At 41.7% G+C, this 19,139-nt stretch overlaps 1 protein-coding gene across 5 annotated transcripts in view; it reads left to right on the forward strand.

Moving 5' to 3' along the window:
* Positions 1-15,986, forward strand: part of LOC115196804 (rho family-interacting cell polarization regulator 1) — a 105,348-nt gene extending 89,362 nt beyond the window's left edge. For all 5 annotated transcript variants that reach the window (XM_029757720.1, XM_029757719.1, XM_029757723.1 and 2 more), the window contains exons 15-22: positions 1,959-2,127; positions 8,342-8,477; positions 8,636-8,797; positions 11,214-11,372; positions 11,696-11,892; positions 13,782-13,865; positions 13,975-14,065; positions 14,211-15,986. In XM_029757720.1, coding sequence (XP_029613580.1) covers positions 1,959-2,127; positions 8,342-8,477; positions 8,636-8,797; positions 11,214-11,372; positions 11,696-11,892; positions 13,782-13,865; positions 13,975-14,065; positions 14,211-14,311 — 1,099 coding nt within the window. In that variant the 3' untranslated portion in view covers positions 14,312-15,986. The remainder of the gene's footprint in view (positions 1-1,958; positions 2,128-8,341; positions 8,478-8,635; positions 8,798-11,213; positions 11,373-11,695; positions 11,893-13,781; positions 13,866-13,974; positions 14,066-14,210) is intronic.
* Positions 15,987-19,139: the final 3,153 nt, after the last annotated feature.

The raw sequence follows: 19,139 nt of genomic DNA on the forward strand, positions 1-19,139 counted from the left end.
CTGTCTTGTTATATTTTCCACTTGGGTCCTGTTTCAGTAACAATGAAATCAGACCTTTTTGTTGAGTATCTGATAGTCTACCATTTGTATCGGAGTGTACATAAAGAAAGGTTTGGTATACCTCAACTGGTATGCCTTCCAGCCCTGGACTTTTCCCGGACTTAAAGGCTTGAATTGCATCATCAAGTTCCTTCTCTATAATTTGTCCTTCACATACATCTTTCTGTACAGCTGTTCATTTTACATTGTTAATCGGAAAAAATATATATAATTAACTTCGGTTAGTGGAAATGGAGGAGGCTGAAACTAAAACATATGCTTAAAGTACTTTCCTTCCTCTTTCAAAATATATAGTTTGGTGAATCATGGGTGACTCCATCATTTAGCACATTTCAGTTAATTATTTTTGGTAGCATTTCCTCGTTGGAAGATAAAATAATTTGGTGCATTATTATTTCACATTCCTTCCAGTTCGCTTTATTATTTTATTTGTATTTTACTGGGCTGATAGTGCCTGCATCTGATTGCCAGTCCCAGCAGAGGGAGAGAACAGCAGACTGAGGGTCCGCCTCTCAATGTCCCTCCACGCTCCCTTTCCTCCACTGACACTGACCAAAAAGGGACACCGTCTTCCAGCTGATGGCGCAACTCGAGTCGCACTTCATTACTTCTGCCTCATGCACAAATTCGTGTTGTTACTCCTATGAACAGAAAAAGACCCAAGCCGCTAATAATAACAATGCAAGCCTATCGATACACTTTCCTACTCATTCATTACAACTGCAGTGCTGGTAGCGCAAGTGGAAGAAGGAAGAAGGCGCATTTTTATGACTTACAAAAGTGTTGAATAAAAAGTGTTGACAGTGCTGAGTAAGAACTTTAAACAGGAACTTGCTCATAAAAACAGAAGCTCTTTGCTGTATTTGTTGAAAGTCTCTCTCTAGTCATAGTTTTAAATGTTTTGAAATCTCACAGTATCTACTTTGCTGTATCTTTTTTTTACGGCTGCTACATTACTGCAGACACTGTAATCTGAGCCATCTGATTGGCCAGCGGTAGGCCTATAGAGCACTTGATTTGCTTTCCGGGCCCGGCCCAGAAGGCAGAGTTTCTACCTTCAAACACATGAAATGGTTAAAAATTAGCAAACTTTGTTTACCCGGCGCGTAGGGCAGCTGAATTGAGCGCACCTACCGCCAGCAACGCAAGACCGCAAAAAAATATATATATATATTGTTTTTTTTTACATTGATTGACTAGGAATGCCTTGGACCGGTTGATGACCTGATCTATGCATAGTCACTTTCCCCTACATGTACATATTACCTTGACTAACCCGTACCCCTGCACATTGACTTGGTACCAGCACCCCTTGTACAGTATATAGCCTTGTTATTTCATGTTACTATTTTCTTTGTTTATTTAGCACATACCTTTTTTAAACTACATTGTTGGTTAAGGGGGTGCAAGTAAGCATTTCACAGTAAGGTCTACTACATGTGTTGTATTTGGGACATTTGACATAGAAAATGTGATTTTATTTGAAGTCAATGGACTAAGTAGACTAGACCCAGTGGCTATTGCATCGGTGTCTATGGGAGACACACCCAGTTAAGTAGACCAGAAGATACCTTTTTTTAATGGTAAACTGCCTGATTTGAACTATCTTCATTTATCCATTCTCTTTGGGCTCCCAAGTGGCGCAGTAGTCTAAGGCACTGCACCAGTGCAAGAGGTGTCACTGGAGTCCCTGGTTTGAATCCAGGCTGCATCACATCCGGCCGTGATTGTGAGTCCCATAGGGCGGCGCACAATTGGCCCAGCGTCGTCCGGGTTTGGCCGGGGTAGGCCGTCATTGTAAATAAGAATTTGTTCTTAACTGACTTGCCTAGTTAAAGGTTAAATAAATAAAAAATGCTCATACTCTACCTGTGCTCCTGTGTGGATGTTGTGTTTAGTGAGCACCACAGTGCCCCTGGCAGGCCATCAGAGGAGAGTGCAGGGAGAGATGAAGACTGTGAGAAGAGATGCTGGGAGTCCCCCTCCTGTGGACCTGTGAGCACTGGCTGCCGGGCTCTAGACCACACCCTACTGGTTCATCTGAAGAATTGCAGCGCCCAACTTCTGGTGAGCATCATGATATATGAGTAACAAACACCAGTGGTGTAAAGTACTTAAGTCGTTTTTTGGAGTATCTGTACTTTAATATTTTTGACAATTTGTAGTTTTATTTCACAACATTCCTCAAGAAAATAATGTACTTTTTACTCCATACATTTTCTCTGACACCCAAAAGTACTGTTTTGAACGCTAAGCAGGTCAGGAAAATGGTCCAATTCACACACTTCCAATTCATGTCATCCCTACTGCCTCTGATCTGGTGGACTCACTAAACACAAATGCTTTGTTTGTAAGTTGTGGCCCTGGCTATCTGTACATTTAAAAAATATATATATAATTCTGCCGTCTGGTTTGCTTAATATAAGAATTTTTAATTATTTATACTTCCATTTTAACTTTTGATACTTGCTCATTATTAATAGAAAAAATATCCATACAATTAACTTTGGTTAGTGGAGATGGAGACTGAAACTAAAACATATGCTTAAGGTACTTTGCTTCCTCTTTCAAAATAGTGTATGGTGAGTCATAGGTGACTCCGTCATTATTTTAGACATTTACTCAAGTAGTATTTTACTGGGTGACTTTTACTTGAGTCATTTTCTATTAAGGTATCTTTACTTTTACGCAAGTATGACAATTGGGTACTTTTCCCACCACTGCTAACACACCATGGTCTCACTGGGCAAACCATGGCATTTCATAGTGGATAATTGTTGAGACGTTGAGCAATAACATTACTACCTACAGTGTATTCACACACTCAAAAAGACAGCCAAAAGTTAGTTGAATTACTAATGTATTATCACTGTGCTTTCAACCAACTGAAAGCACAACAACATTTCTAGGGATTTTTTTCTTCAGATTTCTGGTTTAGTGTCTATCATTGCGCTTTCAACCAAAAACACAGCAAAGTTCAAACTGGAATACAATGTCAGATATTAAGTTTATTTATACAGCAGATTAATGTGATATCACTGTGCTTCATCTAATAGCACAACCACATGACCTGGGCCCAGTTTCCCGTTAGCCCTGGAATTTAAAGCTTACGAGGGTTTTAGCAATGTATTGTTCCTACAATTCCCAAAACACCAGGCAGAGAGAACGCTCACTATGTGCGCCGTTGACGCATGCATGTATTGATGCAGGTAGGATCAAAAAGAAAGGCAGCGCTGCTCTTGGATCAGCTTTCTCCATGCAGATCTTACCTTAACATTAGAATTATTCCACAATACTGACAACGGATCAGCTCCTAGAGAGATATTATAACTATGGCTGCAAATATTGAGGCGCACATCATTGCGAATGTGTCACACATCATTTAAATATATTGAGTCAAATTATAGACCGTATTCAATATGATTTGAAATATATAGACATGTAATCTATAGGCCTACTGTATTGAGCTTTTAATGTAGTCAGCCCAGTCAAAACTGTTCGCTGCTCTGGCACCCCAATGGTGGAACAAGCTCCCTCACGACGCCAGGACAGCGGAGTCAATCACCACCTTCCGGAGACACCTGAAACCCCACCTCTTTAAGGAATACCTGGGATATGATAAAGTAATCCTTCTACCCCCCCAAAAAAAGATATTGATGTACTATTGTAAAGTGGTTGTTCCACTGGATATCAAAAGGTGAATGCACCAATTTGTAAGTCGCTCTGGATAAGAGCGTCTGCTAAATGACGTAAATGTAAATCTCTGTTTTCATTTGAAGCATTATCCTCTGTAACAATTGCAAAAACATTGGCAACCTTAGTCTATTGGTAATCAACTTTGTTTTGAAGTTATTAGCGGTCACAGAGAGACAGCTAAACATATTAATTCTGTGTTTACCGGAGATCTTCTGTGTATAAAGACACACTTAGCTGTACTACGAGTGGTCTGAGGCAGTCCGTAACAACGATGAACTTAAGATGCTTTTGGGGAACCGGGCCCTGGATTGCAGTTTAATTAAATTAAAAGTACATGGTGCAAGTGATGATGATATGCCATTTGAGATGCTGTATAGATTATTACAGAAATTGTGAAGACATACTATACATACAATTATCTATAAGGTTCCTCAGTCAAGCAGTGAATCTCAAACACAGATTCAACCACAAAAACCAGGGAGGTTTTCCAACGCCTCGCTAAGTAGCGCACCTATTGGTAGATGGGTAAAAATAATAAAAGCAGACATTGAATATCCCTTTGAGCATGGTGAAGTTATGAAATTCACATTGAATGGTGTAACTCAGTTGCGGAGAGAAAGGAAACCGCTCAGTGATTTCACCACTTTAAAACAGTGTACATTTGGTACAGAGTTGAATAGCTATGATAGGAGAGAACTGAGACTGGATCAACAACATTTTAGTTACTCCACAATACTAACTTAAATGAGTGAAAAGAAGGAAACCTGTACAGAGTACAAATATTATAAAACATGCATCCTGTTTGCAAAAAGGCACTAAAGTAAATAGGCAAAAATGTGGCAAAGAAATGAACTTTGGGGCAAACACAACACATCACGGAGTACCACTCTTCATATTTTTAAGCATGGTAGTGGCTGAATCATGCAATGGCTAAGCTTGTCATCGACAAGGACTAGGGAGTTTTTTAGGATAAAAAGAAACTGAATAGAGCTAAGCACAGGCAAAATACTAGAGAAAAATCTGGTTGTTTGCTTTCCAACAAACTCTGGGAGACAGGACAATAACCTAAAACATAAGGCCAAATATACACTAGAGTTGCTTACCAGGATGACATTGAATGGCCTAGTTACAGTTTGGACTTAAATCGTCTTGAAAATCTATGGCAAGACTTGAAAATGGCTGTCTAGCAATGATCAACAACCAACTTGACAGAGCTTGAAGGGTTTGGAAAAGAATGATGTGCAAATATTGTGCAATCCAGGTGTGCAAATCTCTTACCCAGAAGGACTCACAGCTGTGATCGCTACCAAAGATGATTCTAGCATGTATAATTTTGCAAACATTTCTAAAAACATGTTTTCACTTGGTCATTATGGGTGAGGAAAAAAAAATATTTCATCCATTTTGAATTCAGGCTGTAACACAAGTCAAGGGGTGTGAATGCTTTCTGAAGACACTGCACAATTACATAAGAAGAAATGTATAGTTACAGTAACCTCAATGTGGCCATGGATGTTATTCATACAAGCATTTTGCTACACCCGCAATAACATCACGTGTATGTGGCCAATAAGATTTGATTTGATTTTAAGGCTGAACGTTATATTAGTTTGTAAGATGGCCTTAACTTTAGGCTATTTATTGTATTACAAAAGTTATATTGAAAGAAATGTGACAACACAACCACATATCAACATTTTAAAGGAGATGAACGTAGCTACTGCTTGGACAGTTCCATCTGAGCCACTTAATCCCATTCTTACATTTTTATTTTTGGTTGAGTTATTTATTTGTTAACTTGTCAAAGTTAATAGATTAGTTATTGTATTTCAAAAGTGATATTTAATTGTGTTTGGTTGTCAATGCAACCAAATATCAACATTTGAAAGAGATGGAACTATCCAAGCAGAAGATGGTGCATTCAAAAAGTATTCAGACACCTACCATTTTTCCACATTTTGTTACGTTACAGCCTTATTCTACATTTTTTTAAATGTATATTTTTTCTCCTCAATCTAGACAATACCCCATTATGACAAAGCGAAAAAACGTTTTTTTTTTACAAATAAAAAACAGATACCTTATTTACATAAGTATTCAGACCCTTTGCTATGAGACTCAACATTGAGCTCAGGTGTGACCTGTTTCCATTGATCATCCTTGAGATCTTTCTACAACTTGATTGGAGACCACCTGTGGTAAAATCAATTGATTGGACATGATTTGGAAAGGCACACACACCTGTCTATATAAGGTCCCACAGTTGACAGTGCATGTCAGAGCAAAAACCAAGCCATGAGGTCGAAGGAATTTTCCGTAGAGCTCCGAGACAGGATTGTGTCGAGGCACAGATCTGGGGAAGGGTACCAAAACATTTCTGCAGCATTGTAGGTCCCCAAAAACACAGTGGCCTCCATCATTCTTAAATGGAAGACGTTTGGAACCAACAAGACTCTTCCTAGAGCTGGCCACCAGGCCAAACTAAGCAATCTTGGGAGAAGGGCCTTGGACAGGGAGGTGACCAAGAACCCGATGGTTACTCTGACAGAGCTCCAGAGTTTCTCTGGAGATGGGAGAACCTTCCAGAAGTACAACCATCTCTGCAGCACTCCACCAATCATGCCTTTATGGTAGAGTGGCCAGACGGAAGCCACTCTTCAGTTTAAGGCAGATGACAGCCTGCTTGGAGTTTGCGAAAAGACACTCTCAGTCCATGGGAAGCAAGATTCTCTGGTCTGATGAAACCAAGATTGAACTATTTGGCCTGAAAGCCAAGCGTCACATCTGGAGGAAACCTGGCACCATTCCTACGGTGAAGCATGGTGGCGGTGGCAGCATCATGCTGTGGGAATGTTTTTCAGTGGCAGGGACTGGGAGACTAGTCAGGATCGAGGAAAAGATGAACGGCGCAAAGTACAGAGATCCTTGACGAAAACATGCTCCAGAGTGCTCAGCTCCTCTGACTGGGGCGAAGGTTCACCTTCCAACAGGACAACGACCCTAAGCACACAGCCAAGACAATGCAGGAATGGCTTCAGGACAAGTCTCTGAATGTCTTTGAGTGGCCCAGCAAGAGCCCAGACTTGAACCCGATCAAACATCTCTGAACTGAAAATAGCTGGGCAGCGACACTCCCCATCCAACCTGACAGAGCTTGAGAGGATCTGCAGAGAAGAATGGGAGAAACTCCCCAAATACAGGTGTGCCAAGCTTGTAACGTCATACCCAAGAAGACTCGAGGCTGTAATCGCTGCCAAAGGTGCTTCAACAAAGTACTGAGTAAAAGGTCTGAATACTTATGTAAAGGTAATATTTCAGTTTATTTGTTATTAGCAATAATGTCAACTTGTTTTGCTTTGACATTATTGGGTATTGTGTGTAGATTGATGAGAAAATATATATTTTCATCAATTTTATCAAAATGTGTAAAAGTCAAGGGGTCTGAATACTTTCTGAAAGCACTGTACATCTGTGCCACTGAATTAGTCTGGCTTTAATTCCAGTTTGTCTACAAAAGTATCATTCATATGTTTGATTCACATCTCCATCTCAACCAAAAATCTAAGTTATGGAATAAGACAAAATCAAATCAAACTTTAAACGCACTTTAAATATATTTTGGTTTGATGTAGTCATTCTTCAACTTACATTTTTGGTTGGAGATGTGAATGGAGATGTGAATCCAATTTATTCCGTTTGAATTTGTAGACAAACTGGAATTAAATTAACCAGCGCTTGAAACCCTATTTTGTCTATTTTTAGTTAAATTCTGGGTTGAATTAAAACAATTACTGCTGATGACTTTGCAAATGCTATATAGACCTAAATAGCATGATTGATAGATTTAATTTGCTCTGTTAAACTTACCCTTTTGGAATAACTTTGATACCCTTTGGAATTACTTAGATAAAATCTATTTTGTTTTTAAGTGGAAATCTCTCAACAATCATTATCATGATAGCATTTTGGTAATAGTTAGTTACAAATAACCAAGCAGGGCTTAATTAAACCTTGGATGGGAGACCAAAGGGTAGCTGTTGATAGATCAATTCTCCAGTAGGAGGTGCTGCCCAGCCTATATATACTCTTTCTGATAAAGGATATAATGTTGAAAATCTGTTGTTTTAAAGGTACAAATTCAACCGTTTTTATACAAGGTTTGTCTATGTTAAAATGTGGTTACCGTAATGACATAATCCTGTGGTTGAAATTTCAACCTAAAAACAAGAATTTATGTTGATGAGGTTTTTTTTCAAATCCAATGTATTTTTCACGTAGATTCCGCGTCGCAATACGTTGACAAATTACACTGAAACGACGTTGATTTAACCAGTTTACACCCAGTGGAGTCCTCTTATGTATGAGGATCTAAACCAAATTAGTTGAAGAATTAAAATCTCATACATAGGTGATCTGATCTTGCGTTTGTGTTGCGCTGCCAAAATGATTGATAAGCAGAGCAACAGCTCCCAGTTCGAAGGTGATAATGATATAAAAAAAAATGTGGCATCTGTGGTCTTACCAAATGTTCTGATTTGTTGTATCAATTTTGGCTATGTGACGCCTAATGGTTTGTGCTGTGCAGAGGCTGGGGACCTTTGGGCCTCTGCGCTGTGGGGAGATGTATGCTCTGGACCGCCTGCTCAGAGAGGCCCGCGTCCTCGAGCTTATCAGACACGTTGCCAAGGAGACCCCTGGAGGAGCCACTCAGGCAGATGAGGGTGAGTTCATTACTACTGAGAGGAGGACAATAAAACAGCATACTAGTTTACTCACTGACACAGCTAAGGATATAATGAATAAGGTTAACTACTCGAATTGTAGATTGAATGAAATCTCTATCTTGTTTTCTTTTCTTTCTGTCTCTCTCCTGGAGTAGTTGTCCCCCAGTTAGAACAGTGCCAAGGGGCAACATTGCTATGGCAGCAGTGTACAGACAACGGCAGTGTGTACAGCACCTCCACAGAGGCTTTCCTCACAGCACTGGCCGCTGCTTACACCAACAGACTGCCCGAGAGAGGAGCCAGCCTGGCAGACACAGGTGTGATACTGTTGTTGTCTCGATCATGGATAATATCACGTATAATAACACATTTCACTGCACCTATCTGGTGTATATGACAATAAAACATATTTAAAAAGATACAGTTGAAGTCGGAAGTTTACATACACCTTAGCGAAATACCTTTAAACTCAGTTTTTCGCAATTCCTGACATTTAATCCAAGTAAAGATTCCCTGTCTTAGGTCAGTTAGGATCACCACTTTATTTTAAGAATGTGAAATGTCAGAATAATAGTAGAGAGAATTATTTATTTGAGCTTTTATTTCTTTCATCACATTTCTAGTGGGTCAGAAGTTTACATGCACTCAATTAGTATTTGGTAGCATTGCCTTTAGATTGTTTAACTTGGATCAAACGTTTCGGGTAGCCTTCCATAAGCTTCCCACAATAAGTTGGGTGAATTTTGGCCCATTCCTCCTGACAGAGCTGGTGTAACTGGGTCAGGTTTGTAGGCCTCCTACAAAGTTTTGCCCACAAATGTTCTATAGGATTGAAGTCAGGGCTTTGTGATGGCCACTCTGTGATGGCCACTCTATTTTGTGAAGTGCACCTTGACTTTGTTGTCCTCAAGCCATTTTGCCACAACTTTGGAAGTATGCTTGGGGTCATTGTCCATTTGGAAGACCCATTTGCGACCAAGCTCTAACTTCCTGACTGATGTCTTGAGATGTTGCTTCAATATATCCACATAATTTCTTGCCTCATGATACCATCTATTTTGTGAAATGCACCAGACCCTCCTGCAGCAAAGCACCCCCACAACATGATGCTGCCACCCCCATGCTTCATGGTTGGGAGGGTATTCTTCGGCTTGCAAACCTCCCCCGTTTTCCTCCAAACATAACGATGGTGATTATGGCCAAACAGTTCTATTTTTGTTTCATCAGACCAGAGGACATTTCTCCAAAAAGTACAATCTTTGTCCCCATGTGCAGATGCAAACTGTAGTCTGGCTTTTTTATGGCGGTTTTGGAGCAGTGGCTTCTTCCTTGCTGAGCGGCATTTCAGGTTATGTCGATATAGGACTCATTTTACTGTGGATATAGATACTTTTGTACCTGTTTCCTCCAGCATCTTCACAAGGTCCTTTGCTGTTGTTCTGGGATTGATTTGCACTTTTTGCACCAAAGTACGTTCATCTCTAGGAGACAGAACGCATCTCTTTCCTGAGCGGTATGATGGCTGCGTGGTCCCATGGTGTTTATACTTGCGTACTATTGTTTGTACAGATAAGTGTGGTACCTTCAGGCGTTTGGAAATTTCTCCCAAGGATGAACCAGGTCTACCATTTTTTTCTGAGGTCTTGGCTGATTTCTTTTGATTTTCCCTTGATGTCAAGCAAAGAGGCACTGAGTTTGAAGGTAGGCCTTGAAATACATCCACAAATACACCTCCAATTGACTCAAATTATGTCAATTAGCCTATCAGAAGCTTCTAAAGCCATGACATCATTTTCTGGAATTTTCCAAGCTGTTTAAAGGCACAGTCAACTTTGTGTATGTCAACTTCTGACCCACTGGAGTTGAGATGCAGTGAACTAATCTGTCTGTAAACAATTGTTGGAAAAATGACTTGTGTCATGCACAAAGTAGATGTCTTAACCGACTTGCCAAAACTATAGTTCGTTAACAAGAAATTTGTGGAGTGGTTGATAATGAGTTTTAATGACTCCAACCTAAGTGTATGTAAACCTCCGACTTCAACTGTGTGTGTGTGTGTGTGTGTGTGTGTGTGTGTGTGTGTGTGTGTGTGTGTGTGTGTGTGTATATATATATATATATATATATATATATATATATATATATACACTTACTACTTAGTGGCCTGTTCATTAGGTACACCACCCCGTTCACTAAAATGGTTCTAGCCTACAGATAGTGAGTCACGTGGCCGTAACTTGCTATATAAAGCAGGCAGACAGGCATTGAACATTATAATGGGCACCTAAGTGACTTTGAGCGTGGTATGGTCATCATTGCATAGTCAGGATTTTGGTGTAAGCAACATCAGTCCATGGTCCCATCCTGCCTGGTATCAACGGTACAGGCTGGTGGTGTAATGGTGTGTGGAATGTTTTTCTGGCACATGTTAGGTCCCTTGATACCAATGGGGCAACGTTTCCATGCCCTGAAGAATTCAGGCTGTTCTAGAGGCAAAGCTGGGTCCGACCCAGTACTAGATGGGTGTACCTAATAAACTGGCCACGGTGTATTTTAACATAGTGATACATGGTCTAAAACACTCTCCCTCAGGAGGAGTTTGTGATCCGCAATGCAATGCTCTTGGCTTTGATTCCAGTGGCGTATATGCTATCACAGACCCACAGATTAGAGAAGAGCTGTTAAAGTGATATCCTGTCACGTCGGACCCATGTCTCTCTGTGCTGTGTCTAGTGTTCTTGCGTCTGGTGGAGAGGATTCTGGAGAGGAGGCTGCCCAAGCGTGGGGACGGGGCAGCCAGAGAGATGCTGACTCTCTTCCAGTTCTGGAGCTACCTGGAGGCAGAGGGAGTGAGCGAGCTGGACACACACATCACTGAACTGGCAGAGGAGGGTGAGTGTCTGGGAGACTGACTATGGTAGTGAATGGACCTCCTTAATTGCTTGGAGTTGGTGTTCATGAATTTGTTAATGTGTCTTACCAGGTTACAGACAGCAACTTGGCTCTATGGTCAGTCATGATGAATGTACAGCATTTAAATGGATGATTCCTCTCATTGTTGTTCTTTCACCACACCCACTATAACATAATCTCATCCTATTGTCTTTTCCTATTTTCTTTTCCAAACCCCATCCTTATTCTCTCTCTTTTTCCTTTTCCTCCCCCAACACACACCCTGTCCTGTCTCTTTCTCTGCTTCTCTGTATACCCCCCAGTCTGGCTGGTTCAGAGCCTGCAGTCAGGAGACCAGGAGGTGCTGGTGAAGGCCCTGAAGAGGCCACCAGAGAACAGCCTGAAGAGGGAGGGGATGCATGCTGTCAGCCTGCTGCTCAGGGACCCGCGGGGGAAGGTGTCTGCCTCAGCTAGCTCCCTGCTCCGGAGCCTAGCCAACCAACCACGCCATCGAGAGAGGGTGAGACCAAGAGACACATTCATTTAAGGCAGGGGTATTCAACCAGGGGTACTGCAGGGGGTCTGCGGAAAAAAACAATTTCAAATGACATACCTAAAATAGAGAAGAGTATATCTGCTGTATATTCTATTCTATATATATTTATATTCTAATGATGTCAACTTTATTTCTCATCTCCTAGTACTGTGTTGTCAATAATTAAGCAAATTACACTCACTGGAGTATCTGACATGGGCTTTGAAAAAGCGCCCGCGAATTGGCTACCAAGTGCCGCTGGCTGCTGTTAAGCTTTCTTGACTTGGACTTGAAGTTTTGCCAATACTTGGCTAAACTTTTGTTTAATCAGCTGCTCTTAGCGAAAATGTGTTTGGAGTTACATTTCTAGCTATGTTAGAGTGATCACCTCCTCTTCCAATTGTTATGTATGAGGGTCAAAATAATGAAAAACAATCTATTAATTTTAAAATGTTGATTACTTCTCCTTGCCATTATCATTCAGCTGGTAAGACAAGAATTGCTAACATATGATTGGGGCCCTGGATCGACAGTCTGCCTGGGAGGGGATCCCTGGGCAAGAATATTTCTATAACCCTGATTTAAGGCCATACTCACTGTAGAACTTTTGAAATGCACCTCTTAAGTGCAGGATCACCAATGAAGATAACAGGATCACCAATGTGGATTCACACTACATGATCAAAAGTATGTGGACACCTGCTTGTCGAACATCTCATTCCAAAATCATGGGCATTAATATGGAGTTGGTCCCCCCTTTGCTGCTATAACAGCATCCACTCTTCTGAAAATACTTTCCACTAGATGTTGGAACATTTCTGCGGGGATTTGCTTCCATTCAGCCACAAGCATTAGTGAGGTTGGGCGCTGATGTTCCAATTCATCCCAATGGTGTTTGAATGGGTTGCAGTCAGGGCTCTGTGCAGGCCAGAAAAGTTCTTCCACACCAATCCCGACAAACCATTTTTGTATGGACCTCGCTTTGTACACGGGGGCATTGTCATGCTGAAACAGGAAAGGGCCTTCCCCAAACTGTTGCCCCAAAGTTGGAAGCAAAGAATTGTCTAGAATGTCATTGTATGCTGTAGCGTTAAGATTTCCCTTCACTGGAACTAAGGGGCCTAGCCAGAACCATGAAAAACAGCCCCAGACCATTATTCCTCCTCCATCAAACTTTATAGTTTGCACTATGCATTGGGGCAGGCAGTGCTCTCCTGACATCTGCCAAACCCATATTCGTCCGTCGGACTGCCAGATGGTGAAGCATGATTCATCACTCCAGAGAATGCATTTCCACTGCTCCAGAGTCCAATTGTAGCGAGCTTTACACCACTCCAGCCAACGCTTGGCATTGCGCATGGTGATATTAGGCTTGTGTGCGGCTGCTCGGCCATGGAAACCCATTTCATGAAGCTCCTGACTAACAGTTCTTGTGCTGACGTTGCTTCCAGAGTCAGTTTGGAACTCTGTAGTGAGTGTTGCAACCGAGGACAGATGATTTTACACGCTACGCACTCGGCAGTCTCGTTCTGTGAGCTTGTGTGGCCACCCACTTTGTGGGTGAGCCGATGTTGATCCTAGACTTTTCCATTTCACGATAACAGCACTTGCAGTTGACTGGGGAAGGTCTAGCTTGTTGGACAGGTGGAGTCCTATGACGGTACCACGTTGGAAGACATTGAGCTTTTCTGTAAGGCCATTCTACTGCCAATGTTTGTCTATGGAGATTGCATGGCTGTGTGCTTGATTTTATACACCTGCCAGCAACGGGTGTGGCTGAAATCACCGAATCCCCTAATTTGAAGGGTTCTCCACATACTTTTGTGTATATATAGTGTGTGTGTTTGTGAAAATGTTAGTGTATTTTACCCCAGGCCCTGGTAAGCTGTCTGGAGCTTTTGGAGAATGAAAGCATGGAGACGAGAGTGTGTGGCTGTAAAGCACTTGCATGTCTGAAGGTCAGTCTTACCACTTAGTCACACCTCTTCAACAATCTCCATCTTCAATCTGTTTTTTTACTGTGCGTACCCTAGTGTCTGGAGTCAGTCTGTTTTTAATGTTCTGCAGGCCAAAGAGAGCATCGACCAGCTGGTCTATCTCTGTCGATCGGACAAGGAGGACGTGAGGGATGCTGCCAAACAAGCTTTGTTGGTGCTTGGTTAGTAGAAGGATAAGAAGTATACGTTTGATAGGGGACTGAGTGAGATCAAGGGATACAGGGGCACAGAGAGTGGGGTTTCTGTGTGTGGGAAAGAGTGTATGAGGGAATAATGGGAGTGTGTGTGTGTGTGTGTTCCTTACAGGTGAGGAGGGGAAGTTAGCCCACAGACACGTTGAGACATCTCTGCAGGAAGGAGTGCCACGTCTCTTCTCCCCTGGCAGCATGGCCAGCACCGCCTTTTAATGCCACCACAAAGGAATACTGATACCGTCATGCTAATGTCAACACACTATTACAGAGCCATTATCATGCCACACACACACATCAAAATATACACTGTAAAAGAGGGTGCAATACACCGATGCAAAAAGGTTGCTGACTGTCACATGCGCTCACTAACAATGGGATGACATCTACAGCTTGACATAAAGTCAGTGAACTAAACTCAAATATTACCAACCTGTGTGTAAATAAGTGACAACTACTCATGAACTGTGGATTTGCAGACGCGATGAAGAGGGGTGGAAAGTATTTTACTGCCTTACAGTACATTTTGGCCTGGTGGTGTTGCCTTCTGAATCATGTATGCACAGCTAGGATGGTGAATGGATAGAAGGACACAACAGTCATTGAGTCAGATCATTGCATGGATGGGACAAAGTGGGAAAATAACATGTTGACTTTTCAGGGGAAATCCACTTTTGATCTGCTGTATTTGTAATGAAGCTGGTTTTCTGATGGTCTGTGTGGAGAATGTCCGTGTGTGGAAGGAGTAATGAAGTAAGTCATGGGGGTGGAAGGGATTTGGTTGTTCCTCAGGAGATGATGGTGGTGCAGTTCCACATTCTTGGACCACAGTCTGATGAAGTCTGGAAAAAGTTATTACAGTGCCATCATTCCATACTATCATTCTATGCTTTATGTAAATATATTCCACTGGAAGTGTACATGTTATATAATTGTGTTGTAATTCACTTGCTATTGTTGAAACAGTCTGCTGTAGGTAAATTCATCGTGTACTTCCTGAGACTTGTGCCACTGGCGATATAACTGAAGATTATTTCAGCTGTATGGGTGGTTAAGTACTTTTATTATTGTCATTATTATTGAAAACTTAAAACTGTTGTGGACTTTGCCTTTTTGGAGCAGAAAACTTCTCACTGAAACAGACAACCGAACTGCTTGTGCTGTGTGGAATGTATAGTGTGGAATCAGGGTAGGATGAGAACCTGCATTGATTCTATATTATTTACTTTGTAGGGTCATCAGTTATTCTGAGGAGGCTGGTGTAAGGAGTTATAGGAGGACAGGCTCATTAGAATGGCATATATGGAACCGAGTCAAACGTGGTCTCCATATGTGTGATGCCGTTCCAGTTATTACAGCCATCACAATGAACCCGTCCCCCTATAGCTCCTCCCACCAGCCTCCTCTGGTTTTATTGTACAGGAGATAATAACAATGGACAACTTAAAAAGCTTCTTCAATGTATAAGTGCCTCAAGTTATGAGACATGAGATGAAATACTTTAAGGAAGAGATGCAGTGCTAATACAAACAATGCAGAAAAGTATATTTTCCTTATGACTCAAATTGTGCAGCAAAATAAGTGATTTTCTTTAGATATCTTTTTTCTATAAAAGTATATTGACTGGCAAATAAATATCTTGCCTGGCATCAAATGTAAACAAATTAATAAAATAGTGTTAAAAAAAAATTTCCTTTTGTGAGAGGATGTGATGATGTATAATTTTCCTATGTTTATTAAAATAAACAGGGGGGACATAAAGAATCGTTTTTTTTTTCAGTTTGAACAATCTGGAAAATCTGGATGAATTTTGGTACAACTACACAAGAGGCATACAGATTCAAAGAGTGTTTATTATAGGTCTGTTGAATAAATACACTGCTCAAAAAAATAAAGGGAACACTAAAATAACACATCCTAGATCTGAATGAATGAAATAATCTTATTAAATACTTTTTTCTTTACATAGTTGAATGTCCTGACAACAAAATCACACAAAAAGAATCAATGGAAATCCAATTTATCAACCCATGGAGGTCTGGATTTGGAGTCACACTCAAAATTAAAGTGGAAAACCACACTACAGGCTGATCCAACTTTGATGTAATGTCCTTAAAACAAGTCAAAATGAGGCTCAGTAGTGTGTGTGGCCTCCACGTGCCTGTATGACCTCCCTACAACGCCTGGGCATGCTCCTGATGAGGTGGCGGATGGTCTCCTGAGGGATCTCCCAGACCTGGACTTAAGCATCCGCCCAACTCCTGGACAGTCTGTGGTGCAACGTGGCGTTGGTAGATGGAGCGAGACATGATGTCCCAGATGTGCTCAATTGGATTCAGGTCTGGGGAACGGGCCAGTCCATAGCATCAATGCCTTCCTCTTGCAGGAACTGCTGACACACTCCAGCCACATGAGGTCTAGCATTGTCTTGCATTAGGAGGAATCCAGGGCCAACCGCACCAGCATATGGTCTCACAAGAGGTCTGAGGATCTCATCTCGGTACCTAATGGCAGTCAGGCTACCTCTGGCAAGCACATGGAGGGCTGTGCGGCTCCCCAAAGAAATGCCACCCCACACCATGACTGACCCACCGCCAAACCGGTCATGCTGGAGGATGTTGCAGGCAGCAGAACGTCTCCAGACTCTGTCACGTGTGCTCAGTGTGAACCTGCTTTCATCTGTGATGAGCACAGGGCGCAAGTGGCAAATTTGCCAATCTTGGTCTCCACCTGGAGAACCACTCCTTCTTGGTCTCCACCTGGAGAACCACTCCTTTATTGGGGGTGTCTTGCTTAATCAGTGTTGCTTCCTAAGTGGACAGTTTGATTTCACAGAAGTGTGATTGACTTGGAGTTACATTGTGCTCTGATGCTGCTGATGGTCATTAGTAGCCTACCAAACTTGCTGCCTGGTACTCAGCACTCTATTGTCTCTCTAATTACTTTGACATCAACACAAATGTAATCAAACTCTTCATGAGGGCCAATGACCTCATGTTGCACAACATTTCTATAGGCTATGCAATTGCATAAGAAAACAGAGTGATGGCCTCTATTAAAAAGAGGATCCCATCAGCTTTATATAGTCTAGGCCTACCACAGGAGGTTGGTGGCACCTTAATTGGGGAGGACAGGCTCGTGGAATGGTATCAAACACATGGTTTCAATGTATTTGATGCCATTCCATTTGCTCAGTTCCAGCCATTATTATGAGCTGTCCTCCCCTCAGCAGCCTCCACTTACATTTTTTAAATCTTTATTTAACTAGGCAGGTCAGTTAAGAACAAATTCTTATTTACAATGACATCGGCCAAACCCAGACGACGCTGGGCCAATTGTGCGCCACACTATGGGACTCCCAATCACAGCCGGTTGTGATACAGCCTGGAATCAAACCAGGATGTCTGTAGTGACGCCTCAAGCACTGAGATGCTGTGCCTTAGACCGCTGCACCACTCAGGATCCTACTATGATTATTTCTCAACTCTCCTAATTTTAAGCACATTGCTTCGCTTTACAACATTGCTTCGCTTTATAGCCTACCTGGCTGGCATGAAAATGAACCTCGGGAAAAGCGTCCTCCATTTGCTATTTAAGTGCATAAATTACATGTATTTTTCCCCCTGCCCCTGTTTCGAGACAGGTGCATCATAATAGTCCATTCTAAATGAAAACAAATTTCACACATATATTATTTAGTATACAGTGCAGTCGGAAAGTATTCGAACCCTTTGACTTTTTCCAAAAAGTGAAAAAAAGTATTAAATGTATTAAAAATAAAAATTCCTTATTTACATAAGTATTCAGACCCTTTGCTATGAGACTCGAAATTGAGCTCAGGTGCATCCTGTTTCCATTGACCATCCTTAAGATGTTTCTCCAACTTCATTGGTAAATTCAATTAATTGGACATCGTTTGGATAAGCACACACCTTTCCATATAAGGTCCCACAGTTGACAGTGCATGTCAGAGCAAAAACCAAGCCATGAGAGTACCAAAAAAGATATCTGCAGCATTGAAGGACCCAAAGAACACAGTGGCCTCCATCATTCTTAAATGGAAGAAGTTTGGAACCACCAAGACTCCCTAGAGCTGGCCGCCTGGCCAAACTGAGCAATCGATGGAGAAGGGCCTTGATCAAGGAGGTGACCAAGAACCCGATGGTCACTCTGAAAGAGCTCCAGAGTTTCTATGTGGAGATGGCAGAACCATCCACAAGGACAACAATCTCTGCAGCACTCCACCAATCTGAATGCCAAACCTGAATGCCATGTGTCACGTCTGGTGGAAACCTGGCACAATCCCTACGGTGAAGCATGGTGGTGGCAGCATCATGCTGTGGGCAGGGACTGGGAGAATAGTCAGGATCGAGAGAAAGATAAATGGAGAAAAGTACAGAGAGATCCATGATGAAAACCTGCTCCATAGCGCTCAGGACCTCAGACTGGGGAGAAGGTTCACCTTCCAACAGGACAACGACCCTAAGCAAACAACTAAAACCATGCAGGAGTGGCTTTGGGCAGTGGTGTAAAGTACTTAAGTAAAAATACTTTAAAGTACCACTGTTATGTAAATTCTTATATAGAACACTCAAAGTCAATATTAAGAATTTCCATAACAATTTGGCGTCAACGAACAGGATCAGTGATTCCACCTGTGGAGCATCCCAGTGAAGGTATGTGAGGGAGACACCGGTGCCGCTTTCGGTAATTCTCGTCTGTCCAATGACGACATGGATCCGCCCAGACCAGACCTTTACTGAGAGCTGCCCGGGAGAAGATACCTGATCCGTGAACCTCTGCGGACAAGTCTCCCGAATTTCAGTGTCAATTTTAAATGAATCTCTATTTAATGTTTTTTTTTTTTAAATGCATGATAAAAAAAAAACTAAATTCAAGCGAGTAACGCATTAAAAGGTACCCATAGTCTTATAGAGAGAAGACTGTTGTTATGAGAATTTTGTTCCCAATGTTCATAAACTGAACTTCAATTAAACTACTCAGTCTGCACCCCAGAGTTTGTAAGGTTCTGGTTAAATGACAC

The sequence above is a fragment of the Salmo trutta genome, chromosome 7 (genome assembly GCF_901001165.1).
Source record: "Salmo trutta chromosome 7, fSalTru1.1, whole genome shotgun sequence".
Lineage (NCBI taxonomy): Eukaryota > Metazoa > Chordata > Actinopteri > Salmoniformes > Salmonidae > Salmo > Salmo trutta.